The following is a 20,414-nucleotide window of genomic DNA, read 5'->3' on the forward strand; positions in this document are numbered from 1 at the left end:
GGGAGAGAGAGGGAGAGGGGAGAAGGGAAGGAATATTTTGGATTATAGTGATGGTAACAGCAGGGAAAATTTTAATGTTTAATGTGGTGGTGATAATGATAATGAACAGTAATGGTAATAATGGGGTCAATCATAATTGTAATTACACATAATAGGAAAGAAATGACCCACAACAAAACATATTCACAAGACTAAACCTAAAACACACGACGAAGAAAAATAAAAATAATAATAATAACCGAAACATAAGTCTCCACGACGCCCAAACGCAGCGTCAGGGACTCACCGTGAACTCGTAGTCCTCCTCAGGGTTGAGTCCGGCCTTGGCGGAGATGATGCCCGTCTTGTTGTCGATCTTGAACGTCCCGAGCCACTGGTCGCCCTCGATGCTGTAGGTGATGTCGCCGTTGTCGTCCTCGTCCTCATCCACGGCCACGACCTGCAGGTACGACCACCGGAAGGGTGACGGTGGTGAGTGCCACTTGCTCTTTCTCTCTTTCTCTTCTCTCTCTCTCTCTCTCTCTCTCTCTCTCTCTCTCTCTCTCTCTCTCTCTCTCTCTCTCTCTCTCTCTCTCTCAATTTTTTTGTTGTTGCTGCTTCTACACGCGCAAAAACTTCTTAATTAACTTTATGGAATGAGACGAGCAGAAATGCTGCATTCTCCGTGCTGTAGACCAACAGGTTCGGTTGCGAACGTGTTTGTCTCGGGTGCTGGCAAGTGGACAACTCGGCACTTACATGTAGGAATTTTGAAAAAAAAGGAGATCCGTCATGTGAATCATCCGTTGGGGTTATAGAAAAATATGATCAAGTCCAATTCTCAACAAGCAAGAGATCGCATGGTGTGAACGCAACATCTGTCAAAAAGCAAGGAAGAAACACAAAAAATAAGCTACAAAATTCTAAAATCTAAAACTCTAATATCTAAATCAACGTACAAATAAGCATTCTACTTTCCCCGTTTCCTCCACATGGAGACAAAATACGTAATAATAAAAGGGAAATCCTCTAATATTTACACTAGGGACACTAGAGAGAAAGAAAAGAAAAAAAATGGAAGCAGAAATGAACCCTTTCCGTGAGATAAAAAAAAGAGATGAAGCCACTACGCTACCTACAACGTAAACCTTCCCTGGTAGAACCTCCTTACCCTACAGATAGGCACAAACTCCCGCTCCACCTCCTCCTCCACCATCTGCTGGTCCTCCAAAGTCTCCACATGGGGAATGGGAGTCCAGAGGCCCTTCAAGGAGTAGGGCATCGCTCCTGATCCCTCCTCCTCTTCTTCCTCTGCCTCCTCCTCCTCCTTTTCTTTCTCTCTCACCCTTCCGCCCAAAGACGCCCACACCCTCGCATTCTCGTATGGGAGGAAGTAGTCAGCATCGAGCGAGGAGGCGTTCTACACGACGATGGGGCGGGGGGGGGGGGGGTTAGAGGAGCAAGGTTAGCGCGATTAGTCGGCTATAGTATGGGTTAAGAAGCGGGAGTAAAACAGAGGACCATAAACGGTGTTGTGGTGTGTTTGTGAATGGCAGCTGAAGGCCAAGAAGCGCACGTGACAGTTCCTTTCCATTCCGGGGATTTTTGCTGTCAAGTGGCTTCACTGGACTCGTCTGGACATACACAAATGCTAAGTGTCAAGAGAATGAATCATTACAATATAGGCAGAGGGCTGCTTGCAACTACAAGTAATACAGAAGTGTTCTATGATTACATTCTATATAAAAAGTTAAATACATCAATGAAATGATCTTATCCATTTAAAATACAAATAGCTTCATGAAACAATTGGAATGTAAAAAAAAAAATGAAGAAAAGTACATCAAACAAGTGGAAATCAAAGTTTATATTCATATATTTTAAGGACATCGTCAAATCAACAAATTTAAACGTCTAACAATATGCGCATTAAAGAAAAATCGTTCTCCTCAAAATGCAGACATCCACTGGTTAACCGTCACAACATGATCACATTGTAATTTCTCATTCTCTTCTAGCCTCGCACAAGAGTATCATTATTTACATTATTCTCAGACACGTTTCAGACCCGAATGCGACCACGTGGCCCGCCGCTGCATGCTCAACCGCCCGGCTGCCGAGGAAGGGGAGGGAGGCAAGGCAGCTTCCCCGAACAAAACTGGGGGTGGGATGGAGGTGGGGAGGGAGGAGGGAGGGGTGAGGTGGGGGAGGGAGGAAGAGGGTTGAGGTGGGAGGGGAGGGTTGAGATGGAGGTGGGGAGGGAGGGAGAGAGGGAGGGGTTAGGATGGAAAGGGATGAGGTGGGAGGGAGAGAGAGAGAGAGAGAGAGAGAGAGAGAGAGAGAGAGAGAGAGAGAGAGAGAGAGAGGGGGGGGGAGGGGGGATGGTGGGAGGGAGGGAGGAAGGCGAAGTGGGAAGGGAGGAGGTAGGGGGATAAAAAAAAGTGGTGAGTGGGAGGAGTAAGAGGGGAGATGAGGGTGGCTGGAGAGGAAGAAATGAAAATAAAAGTAGGAGGAAAGGAAATAAAGGTAAGAAGTCTATGGTGAGAGAAGAAAGGTGGAAGGAAGGAGAAAGAAAGGCGAGAGAAGGAGAGGGAAAAAAAGGGGGAATAGGAATGAGAGAAAACGGAGGAAGCAGGTGAAGGGGGGACGAAGAGAAGCAGAAAATTAGAAGACAGAAAAAAAGAGAAAAGAAAAGGAAAAAGGGAAACCGGGAGGGGGAGGGGGGGAAGGGGTATGACTAGTAGTTGCAGTCTCATCTCGCCGCCCTTTAAAAACCCTCCTGTAATATCACTGTTTTGTACAACAACCAATCTCAATGAAAGGACACTCAGGCGGGGCACCTTCTACGCCCTCCATTTCCCTAATGCAACTTTTATGTAATGTATGACCTCTCCTTTATGCTTCCCCCTGTAGCTCAGAGCCACTAATGGAGAAAAATAAATCCCTGGTAAACTGCACACAATACGAAACGGGGGAAGTGGAAGAAGGAAAGGAGGAAGGCAAAGAAAAGCTAAGCTAAAGGCACGAATGAAGAGTCAGAGAGAAAAAAAGTAAAGAAGGTTAAAGAGATGTGAAATAAAAGGGAGACAGTTGGGGAGGCGGGTGGGATAGGAGGGAGAGGGACAAAAAAAAAAGAAGACATTTCCTCCCTTAACTTTCGCATTCAAAGTCTGAAACATATCTTGTATGAGAATACACAAGAACAACCTGTTTTTTTCTTTTTAATCAGAAACATTGATGGCTTTAAAAAAAATATATATAGGCACGTATTCTGTCACTTGAACACGTGTTTCATGCTAAGGTCCGCCATCTTGTTTGACAGTTGTTTAGATTTTGCTTTAACATTACCAACAAAAACAAATACAGGCAAGGAAAAAAAAAAAAAAAATCTCTATAACAATGGCAGACTGTAGGTCATACGTACACACCTGACATATGTAAAACAAAATACAATAGCATAAAATTTACTAGCACCCCACAGAGTCTGTCACTTCAGACTATTTACTTCTACTGCAAGACAGGAATACAAAGTGGTAATCAGTACTTCAACATCACCCTTTAATCAGATCGATACCCAGTTCTCCCGAATGAGTTTCATCAACGTTTAACAAATTACAAGAGTTGGAACTACTTTGGAGGGCGGATGTTAGTGGAAAGTTAAGAGACAGTTTTCTGTACACAATACACAAACAAATTTGGTTAAATCTACGACAATTGAGGGTACAATGTTATCGGATTTCCATTTCACGTTCCATTTGTTATTACTGTTTATTTTTATGTTATTTCAACATTCCCGAGAACAGCCCAGGCTAGTAAAACGGTGTTAGTGTTAGAACAAGAGCGCTGCAATGGCGCATTTACATTTTGTTTATATCATGTGATTATCAGGCAAGGTGATGATTATGATGAGGGTGAAGAAGACGATGATCAATAAAAAGGAGGGAGTTTTGTTTTCAGTGACATAAAATGGAGGAAGTAAGAATTTCTCCATAAAAAAAAGAAAGAAAGAAAAAAAAACGATGCTAAAAATGACCATGACAAGAAAGGCAACTCGACGCCGATGGTCGGCGAGCGAGGGCGCCGACGGCGGTGCGCGTGCCCTGCCCAACTTACCCTTCCGATGGGCATGTCCTCGACGTACTCCTTGTCCTTGTGCGTGGGCGGCCGCGGCAGGATGGGCACCGAGAACTTGTACAGGCTCTCGAGGAAGGCCGGGGCGTGGTCGTTCTCGTCCAGGACGTTGACGGCGACGTAGGCGACGGAGGAGAGGGACGTCGCCGGGTCCTCGCCGTCGCGGATCGTCACCTCCAGCATGTGCTCGGCGTGCTGCTCGCGGTCCAGCTGCCGCCCCGTCGTCCGGATCTCGCCTGCGAATGGAGGGAAGGGGAAATCGTGAGAAAAATTTTTATTTTATAAATATAAAGATAATTATATATATATATATATATATATATATATATATATATATATATATATATATAATCTATTTACTTGTTTTTGTGAAAGGAGACGTATGTAAGTATGCATATATGCATGCATGCATGTAAACAGAATTCATAAAAATAGAATTCGCGGTGAATACACCTTAAAAAAAATCTCATTCATAAACATAATCGACTTTTGACAAGACGAAGGCAAATTTATGCAAATCTTTTCAAAATCGGCATTCCGTCTTGGAAAGCGATCGCCAGCAGAAACACATCAAACATCATACAACGGTGTATATTAGAAGGGGGGAGGGAGTAAAGGTCGTAAAAAAAGGATAAGTTAAGAATCGCTTAGTGAGAAAAAAAGAAGAGAAAAGGAGGAAGAAAAAGGAGAAGAGAGACAAGAACAGAGGAGGAAGAATAAAAACGGAGAAGAAAAGACAGCGAAAGGAAGGAAAGAAGGAAGGAATAAAGGAAGGGAATGGAGAATATGGAGAAGCAATAGAGAAAGATATGGAGTGAAAGAGAATCGAGGAAAAGCTAAATAGAGTGGAAATGAAACGAAAGAGAAGAATGAAGAGAAGGAAAATGGAAAGAGAGGGAAAGGGAAAACAGAAGATAGAAGGAAGAGGAAAACAGGATATAGAGAAGGGAAATAAGGAAGAGGAGATGGGGAAAAGAGAAGGAAGGTAAGAAAGAGGAAAAGAGGAAAGGAGAATAAAGGTAAGAAAGAGGAAAAGGGGACGGAGAAGGAAGAGGAAAGGGAGAAGGAGATTGAAGAGCAGGAGAAGAAGAAGAAAAGAAGAAAAAGAAAGAATGAAGAGATGAATAAGAGAAGAGAATATGAAACGAAGAAGAGAAGGGAGAGAAGAAGAATGAAGAAAAGAAAAACAAAAAAGAAGAATAAATAATATAAATAATAATAAATGAAGAAGAAGAAAAATCATGAAGATATAAAGAAGAAAGAGACGAAGATGGAAAAAGAATAACGAAGAGCAGGAGGAGGAGGAGAAGGAGGAAGAGGAGAGGGAAGAGGAAGGGGAGGAGGAGGAGGAGCAGGAGGAGGAGGAGCAGGAGGAGGAGGGGGGAGGAGGAGGGGGGGAGGAGGAGGAGGGGGAGGAGAGGAAGGGGAGGAGGAGGAGGAGAAGGAGGAGAAGGAAGAGGAGGAGGAAGAGGAGGAGGAGCAAGGCAAGGGATGCATGCAGGGCTTTGAGACTAATTAATCCGGGCGGAATGCTCATCTTCACTCTAAATGTAATGAAGCTGCATTAACCCGGGAGCCACCGCGCGGACCCGACTCAAGGGAACGGGAAGGACGGGGGAGAGAGAGAGAGAGAGAGAGAGAGAGAGAGAGAGAGAGAGAGAGAGAGAGAGAGAGAGAGAGAGAGAGAGAGAGAGAGAGAGAGAGAGAGAGAAGAGATGGAGAAGAGAGAGAGAAGAGGTAGAGAAGAGAGAGAAGAGAGAGAGAGAGAGAGAGAGAGAAGAGAGAGAGAGAAAGAGGAGAGAGAGAGATGAGAAGAGAAGAGAGAAGAGATGAGAGAGATGAAGAAGAGAAAAGAGAGAGCAGAAGAGAGAAGAGATAGAAGAAAAGAGAAAAGACAAAAAAAAAAGAAAAAAGAGAGAGAGGAGAAAGAAAGAGGGAGATGTAAAAGGTCATTGATAAGGCAGCATAATTTGGGCAACGTCACACAAGACTAGACATATGTGCAATACGGGATCAAATCAAACTGAATCCCTGATGAGGTTCCCACATCGATCCGAGAACCTGTGATCTCAAGCTCACCCTATTTTCCATCAGAAAATTGGGAGGAAGAGGGCACATAATCATTAGATAATCAAAGCCTCTATTACTGGACAAAATAATCCCTTTCTAGCACGGCCTAGAGAGAAAAAAAAAACGTGTACTCATCGTTTATCAATTAAATAATCTTCTGTAATTTGCATCCCCTTTCGCGAAATGACTAGATAACAATTGAATGTAAATAACCCGTACACGTAAAACCTAAATGGAATAGAAAATCTTATTCGCAAGACTGGTAGCACTCTGTAATCTCAGAATCATATCGGTTCATGCATTGTGAGATAGCGCCTTTAGTGAAATAAACGCACGCATGCACGCACGCATGCATGCTCGAACACATACATGTCGGGAATTGAGATTGGGTGCTCTTCCCCCCTTTCTCCCCCCTATCTCTCCCCCTCCTCCGTTCTCACTTTCCCCTCCTGCATGTCATAACTTCTACTCCACTGTTCACTCCCACTTGCTCTTATCCCCACTTCCTCCCCGCTCCACTCCACTCTTCACCTCAACCTCTTCCACTCCCCCACTCCCCCAGCGCCCGGTTCTCCCTCTACCGCTCCTCCTCCCCACTACCCCCCTCCTATCCTCTCGACTCCCCACTTCCCCCTCCTCCACTCCCCATTGCCCGACTCCCCACTTCCCCCTCCTCCACCTCCCACTGCCTGCTTCTCCCTCTTCCTCTCCTCCCCCTTCTTCCGCCCTCTGTAACACTAACATGAGGAGGCACTGAATTATGTAGGAGGTGATGCTTCCGAAGACATCTGCAGAATAATGCTTTATTAAGGATCTCTACAGCATGACATGGTACCATTTCCTCCTCCGAATTCTGTGTCTTGCTGTGTTTGTCTGTTTTTGCTCAGTTCACTTCTTTATATATATATATACATATATATATATATATATATATATATATATATATATTTTTCGCTCTTTCCCTTTTTCTCTCTCTCCCCTCCTTCTCTCCCTCTCTCTTTCCCTCCTTCCCCCCCCCCCCCAACTCTTAAAAACCTCGCCTCAGGGCCATCCGGGGCAGAGACAGCCACACCTTAGTATACTCCTGATATTAGGCTTCCTGAGCGACCATTCCGCAAGGTCCATCCGCTTACGCCCTCGCCAGGGAAACCTCGACTCTACGGGTTGCGACGGCCCAGCACGTTATTGTCCCCCCGACGAAGAAATAACACCCGGGGTCGCTGGTGGCTTCAATCTCCTTTTCCAAAAACGAAATTGAAGGTCGGGAGTTACAGCGGCGGCCATAACACCTCCCGCATGTCTTCCGCTCCATCTTTATTTGCTCTTATCTCCCTTCTCCTTCTCCTCTTTCTCTTCTATCCATCCTTCTCCTATCCTCACTCCATATTTTCTCGGTCTGTCTGTCTCCCTCTCTTTTTCTCTCTCTCGCCTTCTCATTCTCTTTCTCCCCCCGCCCTCTCTCTCTTTTTTCCTCCCTTCCTCTCTTCCTCCCTCCCTTTCCCTTCCTCCCCCTCTCTCCCCCTACCTCCCCTCCTCCCTCACTTCCTTCATTATCCGAACTCGTCAAAACAACTCCTTTGGTAGTAGTAAGAGGGAAAATGAGGAGACAGAGTGATGCTAAAAGTTGGTTGGCGGGTGCAGGCATAAAAACACACACATATACATATACATACACAAACAAACATGTTGACACACACACACACAAACTCACACACTCAATCACTCTCACTCTCACTCTCACTCACACTCAAGACTCACTCACTCATTCATTCATTCATTCATCACACACAGATACACACACACACACACACACACACACACACTCACACACACACACACACACACACACACACACACACACAACACACACAATCTCCTTCTCTCACACACACTCCCTCCCTCCTCCTCTCCCTCTCCCTCCCCCTCGCTTCCTTCTCCCCCCTCTCCCTCCCTCCCCCCTCTCTCACTCTCCCAAACATAGATTCCGGATGCTGATCTCCTGTCATTATTAATGGCGACATCTTGCAGCAGTCAGAGAGGATTTCCCTTAGAGACAAGGCCTGATACACGGTGCCAATGTCGGTGCCAATATCGAGAGAAAAGTACACAATAAATCGATATTGTGATCGCGCTTGCATAATCCCTGTTAGAGATAAACCACCAAAAAACTAAACACAATAACGATGATAGACAAAAAAAAAAAAAAAAAAAAAAAAAAAAATCATGCAAACCTGACAACGAAATATGGCAACGAAAAACAAATATGACATAAAGCGGATCAGCAGAAAACAAACAAACAAACAACCACTGAGAAAATATACATCCTTGACGTTTCGAGTTTGAAACCCCTCACCCTCTCACGAATTCTTAACTATTACCCTCTCCCCTTCGTCCTCCCATCCTCCCATCCTCTCCCTGTCCCTCCTCCCTCCCCTCCCCCTCACCCCTCGTCATTCTCTTCTCGTTTACAGGTCGGGGATATACCTCACACGTGTCTCAAGAAAGGGGGAAAAACGAAATAGAAAAACAAAACAAAAACAAAAACCGACATGATTTATCCCGAGCGATGACTAATAATTAATGATGACGAAGAGGCAGGGAGAGAGAGAGGAACGAGGCGCGTGATAAATGGCGCGAAGGTGACAGATGGAGAAATAGGAGCAGGGGGAGGAGGGGAGAGGGAGAGGGGGAGGGGAAGGGTCCTCCGAGACATGTGGTCGTGGAAGGGGGAGGGTGGCAGGGTGAAGGGGGGATGGGGAAAGGGAGAAAGAAAGAAGAGAAAGCACTGTGGGAAGAGAGGAGCGAGAGGAAGGAGGAATTGGAATAGAGAAGGAATTACCCATTTCCTGCTGTCATATTGTTCTTTCTCTTCGTCCGACCCCTTGCAGGATGCCAGGCGCAAAACTCTACGCACTGAACACCCGCATTTCAATAACTGAATTGAGATGCTGTTCACAGATTACTTCCGGAGAACGAAAAGAAAAAGCGAAAATAGAAAGAGGGGATAGAGGGAGGGAAGAATTGAGGGAAGGAGGAAAGGAGGGAAGGAGTAGAAAAAGGGAGAGGAGGAGAGGACGAGGAAGAGAAGAAGAAAGTGGGAGAAGAAGAGATGAGAAGGAGAAAGAGGTAGATTGATAGATAAACAGAGAGAACGAGAGATTACAACAAAAAAAGTATATTGAAAAAAGAGAAATACGCAAAAGAGAACAATATTCTGTCAAATAAGGGGAAGAAAGAAGTAAACAAGAAAAAGAAGAAACGAAAATAAGGAGGAGGCGGAGGAGGAGGAGGAGGAGGAGGAGGAGGAGGAAAAGAAAGAGTAGAAGGAGAGGAAGAGAAGAGGAAGAAAAAGAGGAGGAGGAGGAGGAGGAGGAGGAGAAAGAAGAGATGGAGGAGGAATAGAAAGCGAAAGAGGAGGAAGAGAAAGAGAAAGAGGAGGAGGAGGAAGAAAAGAAAGAGGATGAGGATGAGGATGAGGGGGAGGGGCACCTCGCATCGCATCGGTTCTTGCCCTGCGTCACCGTTCGGCTGGAAAATTGTTTAGTTCAGAACCCCGACGTGTTGATCGTGTTCGCCTGGCTGTTTACAACGAAAGAGGAGCCGGGCGAATGGGGAAGGAAGTGGAGGGGTGGAGGGAAGGGAGGGAGGGAAGGGAGGGAGAGAGGGAAGGGAGGGAGGGTGCAGGGAAAGAGGGTAGAGAGGGAGGGAGGGAAGGGAGGGAAAGAGAGGGAGAGAGAGGGAAGGAGGGAGGGAAATGAAGGAGTAGACAGAGAGAGGGAAGGGGGGGGGGGTAAATGAAGTATAGAAAAGAAAGGAAGACGAACGGAGAGAAATTAAGGGAGAAGGAAGAGTGGAGGGAGGGAAACGAAGGAACGGAAGGAGGGAGGAGAGGAGAAAGAGAAGGACGAAGGAGGAGGAGAAGACCGACGATGACGACGACGACAACAGCAGCTATAGAGAAGGAGAAATAATAGGAAAGAAGGAGAAAGAGGGAGAACAAACGAGGACGAGGGATTGACGAGACAGCCTGCTCATCAGGGCGGCGCAGCGAGGAGTCCAATCACGAGAAGTGGCAACTCCTTCGCCCTTCCCTCCCTCCCTCCCTCTCCCCTCATTTCCACCCTCCCTCCCTAAATCCCACACCACCTCCCTCCTTCCCTCCCTCCCTTCTTATCTTCCTTCCTACCTCCCTCCTTCCCACCCACCCACCCTCCCTCCTACTCACCCTCCCTCCTTCCCTCCTTCCCACCCTCCCTCCCTCCCTCCTACTCCCTTCCTCCCTCCTTCCCACCCACCCTCCCGCTCCTTCCCACCAACCTTCCCTCCTTCCCACTCACCCTCCCTCCCTCCCTCCCTCCCTTCATTCCTACTTTCCGCCGTGACACGTCGAACCGCGAAACTCTCTCTGATGGGCCTCGGCGGTGGCGCACCCTATCGTGAGGGGGGTTGGAGGGTGGGGGAGAGGGGGAGAGAGGGGGTTGGAGGAGGGGGGGGAGAGGGGGAGAGGAGGGGGTTGGAGGGTGGGGGAGGTTGGGAGAGAAAGAAGGAGGGGGTTGGAGATAGGGGGTAGAGGGGGTGAGAATAGGGGGTTAGGGGTGAGGGAGTGAAAGAAAGAGGTTGAGGTTTGGGAGAGAGAGAGAAAGAGGGGGTTGGAGGTAAGCGGTTGGGGGAGCGAGAAGATAGGGAATTGGGGGTTAAGGTGGAGACAGGCTGATAGGACGAGGAATCTACCGCTTCAAGACCCCCTCTCTACTTTCTTGTGTTCCTCTCCCCTCTTCTTTCATCTGCCTCTCTTCCCCTCTTCTTTCACCTGCCTCTCTTCCCTCTTCTTTCATCTGTCCCTCCCCCATTCTCCCGAGCAGCCCATTACGTGTCAAGCAGCCTGCCAGGTCGAGCCAGGTCACGAGCGGCCTGCCAGGTGCCTCGCCGATCACTTGCCTCGTGCTCTTTGATGACCCGTCGGGAGGCCGGTTGAACAGCTCACTCGCTGGAAGGGGCGACTGCGTTCCCCGGCCATGCTGCTCGCTCGTTCCGTCTCTCTCGCTCGCCCTCTCTCTCTCGCTCTCGCTCTCGCTCTCTGTCTCTGTCTCTGTCTCTCCCTCTCCGTCTCCCTCTCTCTCTCTCTCTCGCTCTCTCTCTCTCTCTCGCTCTCTCTCTCTCTCTCGCTCTCTCTCTCTCTCACTTGCTCTCTCTCTCTCTCTCTCTCTTCCTCTCCTTCTCTTCCCCTCCTTCTCTTCCTCTCCTTCCCTCCCTCTCTCCCCCTCTTCCTCAGACCCATTACCGCCTCGACTTCAAATAACCCTCCAAAAGACACGCGACAATACGCTTCTCTCCGTTACCGCTGGACGGCGATGACCAATCCATCGAGGAACTTCCATGTCTTGTGATTGGCTCTTTTTTTCCCGCTATCGTTGTCTACGCGTTTTTCTCACTCGCAGATATAATCTTTGTGGTACTTTGTTTTTTTTTTTTTCTCTCTCTCTTCTGTACTATTTTACTTTCGTTCTCTTCTGTCTGTCTGACTGTGTCTTTCTTTCTTTCATTATTTCTCACCTCTCTCTCTCTCTCTCTCTCTCTCTCTCTCTCTCTTCTCTCTCTCTCTCTCTTTCTCTCTCTCTTTCTTTCTCTCTCTTTTTTTTATCTCTCTCCCTCTCCCTCTCTCTCTGTTTTTTTTCCCAGAACTATTTTCACTTGGCTCCTATATGTCTCTCTTCGCCTCTTTTTTCGCTCTCTTTCTCTCTCGTTTTTGTAGTTTCACATTCTACCCTCTCTTCACCTCTTCATTACTTTTTACCTCCCTCCCCCTTTTAGCATTCCCCATTGCTGCCTCCCCTTTCTTCCCCTAACCTTCCCTCTCCTCCCTCTCTTCCCCTTCCCTTCCCTCTCCTCCCTCTCTCCCCCTTCCCTTCCCTTCCCTCTCCTACCACTTCCTTCTCCTCCCCACCTACCCCTCTTCTCCCCCTCACCCCTTTCTCCCTTCCTCCACCTCTCTCCTACTTTTCCATTCCCCTTCCCTCCCCACCTCCCCTCTTCCTCTCCCCCCTTCCCTCTCTCTTCCACCCCTCCCTCCTCCTCGATTCCTTCTCTCTTACCAAAATTAGAAGTTGCGTTCGCCCGCCGGAATGTCATTAAGATGGAGCCGAAAGCGTGGCCTCCTTGCATAATTCCAATAAAAGATATTTTTCACCTCGTCCGTTCGTCCGTCCGTCCGTCCGTCTCTCGCTGACTCACTCTTCCACACTTACCTCTCATTCTCTCTTTCTCTTTTCTCTTGCTGTATCTTTCTCTTTCTCCCATCCGTTTCTGTCTGTCTGTCTGTCTGTCTGTCTGTCTGTCTGTCTGTCTCTCTCTCTCTCTCTCTCTCTCTCTCTCTCTCTCTCTCTCTCTCTCTCTCCTCCCTCCCTCTCTCCCTCCCTCTCTCCCTCCCTTCCTCCCCCTCACTTCCTCCTCCCTCCCTTCCTCCTTCCCTTTCTCGCGAAAGTCCCTTAGGCAAAATAGTTTCTCAGGTTCCACGCGACCTCTAAGCTCTCATATAAATAAGTGTTCAAGGTTGGTAAACAAATCACGGAAATTTATATAAAAAAAAGAAAGAAAGAAAGAAAAAAAGCGAATAACTGGGCCAATATATGATGGCCTTACACAACTGAAGAGCGAGGGAGAAAGACAAAAATAAAAGACAGTAATAAGCGATAAATACCCTGGAAAAAAATGAAATAAGAAATATATAATAATACTAATAACGATGATAAATTAACAATAACAATTACATTACTGCTACCATACTAATGAATGAGAAATGATTATGATGATTATAATAATAAGTATGATAAATAATAAAATAATGAAGATAGTAGTAGTAGTTATGATGTTGATAGCAATAATGATAACAGCAATAATAATAATAATAATAATAATAATAATAATAATAATAATAATAATAATAATGATAATGATGATGATAACAAAGCAGCAACAACAATAATAATAATAATCACCATCATAATAAAGGTAACAAAATAATAATGATAATAATAATAATAATGATAATAACCAACAGGAAATCTCAGAAGACGCGCGTCAGCCACTTAAGAACAAGTGTGTCACCTATCACCCCCCACCCCCCCCCCCCCTTTCGTCATCTCCTGAAGCCTATTTCTCTCGTCCTCTACAGGAAGGAGGAGGAGGGAGAGGAAGTTGAGGAGGAGGGGGAGGAGGAGGGAGAGGAGGAGGGAGAGGAGGAGGAGGGAGAGAAGTAGGGAGAGGAGGAGGAGGGAGAGAAGGAGGAGGAGAGTGTGAGGAGGATGAAGAGGAGGAGAGGGACAGGGGGATGAAGAGGAGGAGAGGGACAGAGGGAAGGCAAAGAAGGAGGAGGGGTGGAGGGGAATGGTAGTAGTAGTAAGAAAAAAAAGAAGAAGAAAAAGGAGAGAAGGGGAAAGAGGAGGAGGAGGAGGAGGAGGAGGAGGAGGAGGAGGAGGAGGAGGAGGAGGAGGGGGGGGAGAGAAGTGCCATGCATCTTGCCCTCAGGGCCACGTCTCGGGGGACCTTCCTTCGCGGAATGGCACAGGACGCAATCAAAGGGCCGGTGTAGTGGGAGGGGGTTGGGGGAGGGGTAATGGGGGATGGGGGGGACGGGGTGTTGGAGAGAGTGTACGGGGACGGGAGGGATGGAAGGGGGGAGGGATGGAAGGGGGGGTGGAAGGTCGGCGGCTAATCACATGTTGGTTCCTCCCTCATCGCCACTCTGGTCCATGTCACTTTTCGTTCCTTTTTCTCTTTCTCTTTCTCTCTCTTCCCCCCTCTCTCTCTCTCTCTCTCTCTCTCTCTCTCTCTCTCTCTCTCTCTCTCTCTCTCTCTCTCTCTCTCTCTCTCCTATTTATTTCCTTCCTTTTCCTACCTCCCTTCCTCTTTCTTTCTTTTTTTTCCTTCGTCTGTTTCCACATCCTTTCTTTCATTTTCCTTGCTCTCTCTCCTTTCTCTCTCTCTCTCTCTTTTCCTCAATTCTCGCCACTCCCTCCTTTCCCTTTCCACCCTCTCTCTCCTCTTCTTCCTTTTACCCACTCCCTCTCTCTTCCTCTCTTCGCTTTTCCCACATGCATTCCTTCCCCTTCTCTCTCCCCTCCTTCCTTCTTTTCTCACCTCTCCTTCCCCTTCTCTCTCCCCTCCTTCCTTCTTTTCTCACCTCTCCTTCCCCTTTTCTCTCCCCTCCTTCCTTCCCCTCTCCCCTCCTTCCTTCTTTTCTCTCCCCTCCTTCCTTCTTCTCTCTCCCCTCCTTCCTCCTTCTCTCTCCCCTCCTTCCCTTTTTCTCTCTCCCTCCTTCCTTCTCTCTCCCCTCCTTCCTTCTTCTCTCTCCCTCTTCCTTCTTCTCTCTCCCCTCCTTCCTTTTCTCTCTCCCCCCTTTCCTTCTTTTCTCACCTCTCCTTCCTTCTTTTCTCTCCCCTCCTTCCTTCTTCTCTCTCCCCTCCTTCCCCTTCTCTCTCCCCTCCTTCCTTCTTCTCTCTCCCCTCCTTCCTTCTTTTGTATCCCCTCCTTCCTTCTTCTCTCACCTCTCCTTCCCCCTTCTCTCTCCCCTCCTTCCTTCTTCTCTTCTCCCCCCCTCCTTCCTTCTTCTCTCTCCCCTCTTTCCTTCTTTTCTCACCTCTCCTTCCCCTTCTCTCTCCCCTCCTTCCTTCTCTCTCCCCTCCTTCCTTCTTTTCTCTCCCCTCCTTCCTTCTTTTCTACCTCTCCTTTCCCCCTTTTCTCTCCCCTCCTTCCTTCTTCTCTCCCCCCCTCCTTCCTTCTTCTCTCTCCCCTCCTTCCCCTTCTCTCTCCCCTCCTTCCTTCTTCTCTCTCCCCTCCTTCCTTCTTTTGTATCCCCTCCTTCCTTCTTTCCCCCACCTCTCCTTCCCTTCTCTCTCCCCTCCTTCCTTCTTCTCTCTCCCCTCCTTCCTTCTTCTCTCTCCCCTCCTTCCTTCTTCTCTCCCCCCTCCTTCCTTCTTCTCTCTCCCCTCCTTCCTTCTTCTCTCCCCCCTCCTTCCTTCTTTTCTTACCTCTCCTTCCCTTCCCCTTGCCATAAAAAAAAAATTGTTTCGTTCTCCGCCGACAGCAAGAAAAGGAGACAAATATCGCAAATAAAATAAATGATATACATAGAATAAATAAAATAAACAGACAGACAAAATAAATACATAAAAAAATAATTAATTAAGAAACAGAGATAGGATAAATAAAATAATAAAAAAATACGCCAAATCAGAATTGCACTACGTAATATGTTGCATAAATTTCGAAAGATATATAAGATGCGATAAATTAGATACAAAGCATAAAAGGAATATATTATAAACTGTTGCATAAAATACGAAGGGGAAGTGGGAAAAAAAACATGGGATAAGAAACGCAGAAGAGGAAAAATGGATTAAAAAAAAACGTGTAAGAGAAGGAGAAAAGGAAAACGGCTTAAGAAAAGTAGAAGAGGAAATGGATAAGAGAAGAAGAGGAAAACATGGATAAAAGAAAATAAAACACGGATAAGAAAAGCAGGAGAAGGAAAAGTTAAACAGGATAAAACGGGGAGAACGAATGGAGGAAACAGCAAACGAAATAAAAAGGAGGAGCGGGAGACAGTTAAAGAAGAACAGAGGAAAGGGAAAGGTGGAGAAAGCCAAGAGGAAGGAAGGAAGGAGCCAAAGAGAAGAGGAGGAAGACAAAGGAAAAGAGGAGGAGGAAAACATGTAATTATAGAGAAAAAAGTGTTAAAAAGGAAAAGAGAAAGACGAATGGTGGAGAAAACAGAAAGAAAAATAAGGAAAAGGCGTGAGGGAGGAGGCAAGAAAAAAAATAAGGAGGAAGAGAAATGAAGAGGAAGGATAAAAAAGAAGGTAAACAGAAACAGATGAAAGGGAAAAGAGTGGGAGAGGGAAGAGAGAGAGAGAGAGAGAGAGAGAGAGAGAGAGAGAGAGAGAGAGAGAGAGAGAGAGAGAGGAGAGAGAGAGAGAGAGAGAGAGAGAGAGAGAGAGAGAGAGAGAGAAAGAAAAAGAAAGGGAAAGGGAAAAGGGAGAGAGAAAGGACGTAGGGCGAGGCGCTTCGTCGGGAGCACAGACCACCATATATCTTGATTCAATCACCGGCGACCTCGAGCACGCCGGTGTCGCTGCGTCCGTCAGTCCTTATCTCCCATCACCGCACCCTCACCCCTCATGTCCGCCTCCGTCACTCCTCCTCCTCCCCCTCCCTTCCTCCCCTCCCCCCTCTCCCTTTCCCCCCTTCCCCCTCTCCCTTCCCCTCCCTCCTCTCCCCCTCTCCCTTCCCCTCCTCCTCCCCCTCCTCTCCCCTCCCCCTCCTCCCTTCCCCTCCTCCTCCCCCTCTCCCTTCCCCCCCTCCTACAACTACTACTACAACTACTACTACTACTAGTACTGCTATTTCCTCCCCTTCCTCCTCCTCCTCCTCCTTCTCTTCGTCCTTTCCCTTCTTATTTTCCTTCGTTCACTTCTCTCACCCTCTTCTTCCTCCTCCTCCTCATAATTCTCTTTCTTTTCCTTCTTGTTTTTTTTTTCTTCTTCTCCATATTCCCTTCCTTTTCCATTCCCTCTTACTCCTCCTCTTCCTCTTTCTTCTTCTGCTTCTTCCCTGCACCCTACTTCCTTCTTCCTCCTTTTTCGTCTGCTTCTTCCTTTCACCCTATTTCCTTCTTCACTTCCTCATCCTCCTGCCTCTTTTTCCTCGTCCTGCTCTCCTCCTTTCCCTTTCTCCCACGTATCCCCTCTCCTCCAATTTCTCCCTCTAATTATCGACCTTCCCTCTCCTTCCTCCCAAATACCTCCCTCAAATCTCCCCCCCCCTTTTCTTTTCTAAATACCCCCTCCTCCCACCGACTATACTTACCACCTTAACTCCACACATACGCACACGCACACGCACACACACACACACACACACACACACACACACACACACACACACACACACACACACACACACACACACACACACACACATACACATACACATACACACCACACCACATACACACACACACACACACACATACACACAAACACACGCAGACACACAAAAGGTACATATTTTACCGCTTCGCACATTCTCCACCACATCTGCTTCAACGAGGGGGGGGCAGATGTGCACAGATGTGGAACAGATCGATTGGTTGGTATTGCAATGACCATGTTGATTAACTCGGTACTAATAACTTTGACGCTAAATTGCCAATCAACAAAATAAAAGCAGCAGCAATGATAACACTTACAGACACACACCCACAAACCTGCATGCACACACACACACACACACACACACACACACACACACACACACACACACACACACACACACACACACACAGTGAAGAAAGAAAGAGAGAGAGAGAGAGAGAGAGAGGAGAGAGAGAGAGAGAGAGAGAGAGAGAGAGAGAGAGGGAGAGGGAGGGAGGGAGGGAGAGAGAGAGAGGAGAGAGAGAGAGAGAGAGAGAGAGAGAGAGAGAGAGAGAGAGAGAGAGAGAGAGAGAGAGAGAGAGAGAGAGAGAGAGAGAGAGAGAGAGAGAGAGAGAGAGAGAGAGAGAGAGAGAGAGAGGTCGAAACTATAAAAACGTAAAAGTCTCCTTCCTTTCCTTTCCCGCCCATCCTTCCCGCCGCCCCCACTGCGCCGCCCACTTCCCCCCGCCCACGCCGCGACAGTAGACGGTTTCACACAAATATTTGAAAAGCAATAGAGCCTTGTTAACGCGCGCGGGGGCAGCTCGTGGCGAGAATTGGTATTCCATTCTGGAAATGAAACACCTAAATCTTCGCTGATCGTTGCCTCGCCTCTCGCCCTTTCCGCATTCTCCGCCCGTTCTTTCTCTTCTTGTCCTCCTCTGCTTCTTCTTCTGTCTCTGATTTTCTCTTATTCTTTCTCTCCCTCGTCCATCTCATCTCTTCTTCCTTCTTCACTCCCTCTTCCTCCCTCCCTCCTTCCATCTCCCTTTCTTTCTCCCTTATCTTCCTCCTCTCTCTCTCCCCCTCCCTCTCTCTCTCTTCCTCCCTCCCTCCCTTCATCTTCCTCTCCTTCTCCCTCCATCCCTTCCTCTCCATTTCATTTTCCTCCTCTCTCTCTCTCTCTCTCTCTCTCTCTCTCTCTCTCTCTCTCTCTCTCTCTCTCTCTCTCTCTCTCTCTCTCTCTCTCCCTCCCTCTACCTCACCCTCGGACATAAATCTTTAAAGCTTTCATATACACACATTTTTTCGGAAGCATCTACTCCAGCGCAGGGCACAGTAATCACAAGATATATCTGAGCCTTTTGGAGGACGACACAGCGAGGACGAAGTACAGGCGAGGGTACAGGGTTTCTTACACTCAAGAACTTCGTTGATTAAATGTCCAATGGAGTCGAGGGCTCAGCTAATTCCGGCGACGTAAGAATTAATATAATCCGTTATCGTAATGACACTACTGGAGACCTATTTACTCAACTTCTATTTCTTGCTTACCCCAATTCTAATCTTTATCCCTTCCTTTCTTTCTTCCTTCATTCATTCACTCACCTCCACACTACACTGTTCACATTTCATTAATTCTTGCGCAGGTCCATCTTCTTATCCTGTTCTCATCCCTGCACCTTCTTCTACACCCCAATTCTATCCCCATAATTACTCCTTCTTCCCCATTACCTCTTCCCCCTTTCTCCCTCACCCATTACCTTCCATTTCCCCCCATTCCAACGCTTACTCCATTCTACCCTACTCCCCATTCTTACTTTTTCCTCATTCTCGCTTCTTCCCATCCTATCCCTTCCTCCCCATTCTCACCTCCATCCTATCCACTTCCCCATCCTTGACCCGACCTCTCAACCCTCCCTCCTATTCTCCCCCTCCCCACCCAGCTACACTTGAGCACTTACAGCGTGAGATACTCTTATAATCTTCGCTAACAATCAGCCGTATGCAACTGCAAGAGGGGGAAAATTCCTGCAATAATCTTGTAGGCAAAACACTCCTGTCAGAGAGTAGTGCTCAAGACGAGGACACACGCAAACGCACGCACGCGCGCACACACACACACACAAAACGCTCATACGCATACACACCAACATATCGGGACAGCGTATCCTAGCGTAGCCTTTGAATACAGACTAGGATAGCGAGGTCAAGCCTGGCCCAGAATAGCTTAGCCTAGTATAACTTGGGCTAAGATAGCATAGCCTTGCGTAGGCCTCTCAAGGGGACTATAATCAACTCGGCATTTGCAAGCACGGCCGAGGAGAGAGGAGAGAGGGGAGAGGAGAGAGGAGAGAGGAGAGAGGAGAGAGGGGAGAGGAGAGAGGGGCAGGGGGTGGGGGGGTTAAGTAGGATCAGGGGTGAGGGGTGGGGGGTACGGGCGGATTTGGTTAGGGTAAGATGGGGGAGGGGGGGAGGGGGGGAGGGGAAGAGAACGGAGGAAATGAAAGGATAAGTGGAAGTTAATTGGAGAAGAAAGTGGGCGCGTGGATTGAAAGGAATTGCACGAAAAGGAGAAAATAGTTAAGTGGAAAGTCTGTAACGATACCAATGACAGGTGGAGAGAGAGAGAGAGAGAGAGAGAGAGAGAGAGAGAGAGAGAGAGAGAGAGAGAGAGAGAGAGAGAGAGAGAGAGAGAGAGAGAGAGAGAGAGAGAGAACGTGCAGGTTAAAAAAGGAAGAAGTAAAGACGGAGGATGGGGGAAGGAGGGAAGGGAGTAGAAAGATAGAGAGGGAGAAAGGGCATGCATGGAAAAGGGAGATTCAGAGGAAAGAACAAGAAAAGTAGAGCAAAGGGGGAAAGGAGGAAAAAGAGGGAAGGAAATGAAAAGGAGGGAGACAAAGACGGTGTATTTTGAAAATTGCGCGCGGAAGGCAGCGTTAAAGAAATTTGTATACATGAAAGTCACGCACAAAGGCAACGGTTATCTCGCTGCCTTATTTTGAATGACCTGAATAGAAAACCTCATGAAGCGTTTCGGAAAAGTGTTTCATTCATCTATTGAACCAAGTCAGTGACCCGGATGAAATGCTTCACCGAAACTGCTTCATAAGTTCCGGAAACCTACAGAACTACAGAGGCCCTGCAACACCTTCAGACTGCCGTACAAAACAAGTTCGAAGGCTGTGCGAATTAGCTTACTGTAGCGTATTTGCGAACTACACAGGCCCCTCACAAACACCTTCAGACGACCGTGCGAATAACTCTACGATTGTGCGAATTAGGTTACTGTGGTGTATTGGGAAAAAGTGTTTAACCGTCTCT

The 20,414-nt window shown here is 47.4% G+C and overlaps 1 protein-coding gene across 4 annotated transcripts in view; it reads right to left on the reverse strand.

Annotated features, from left to right (window-relative positions):
* The window catches only part of LOC119597926 (fat-like cadherin-related tumor suppressor homolog), a 191,189-nt gene that overhangs the window by 7,400 nt on the left and 163,375 nt on the right, over positions 1 to 20,414 (reverse strand). For 3 of the 4 annotated variants that reach the window (XM_037947593.1, XM_037947592.1, XM_037947594.1), the window contains exons 6-8: positions 4,093 to 4,346; positions 1,151 to 1,399; positions 287 to 439 (exon numbers count right to left, since the gene is read on the reverse strand). In XM_037947593.1, the coding sequence (XP_037803521.1) occupies positions 287 to 439; positions 1,151 to 1,399; positions 4,093 to 4,346 (656 nt within the window). The remainder of the gene's footprint in view (positions 1 to 286; positions 440 to 1,150; positions 1,400 to 4,092; positions 4,347 to 20,414) is intronic. The other variant, XR_005230940.1, reaches the window with a different exon arrangement.

The sequence above is a fragment of the Penaeus monodon genome, chromosome 40, assembly GCF_015228065.2.
Source record: "Penaeus monodon isolate SGIC_2016 chromosome 40, NSTDA_Pmon_1, whole genome shotgun sequence".
Lineage (NCBI taxonomy): Eukaryota > Metazoa > Arthropoda > Malacostraca > Decapoda > Penaeidae > Penaeus > Penaeus monodon.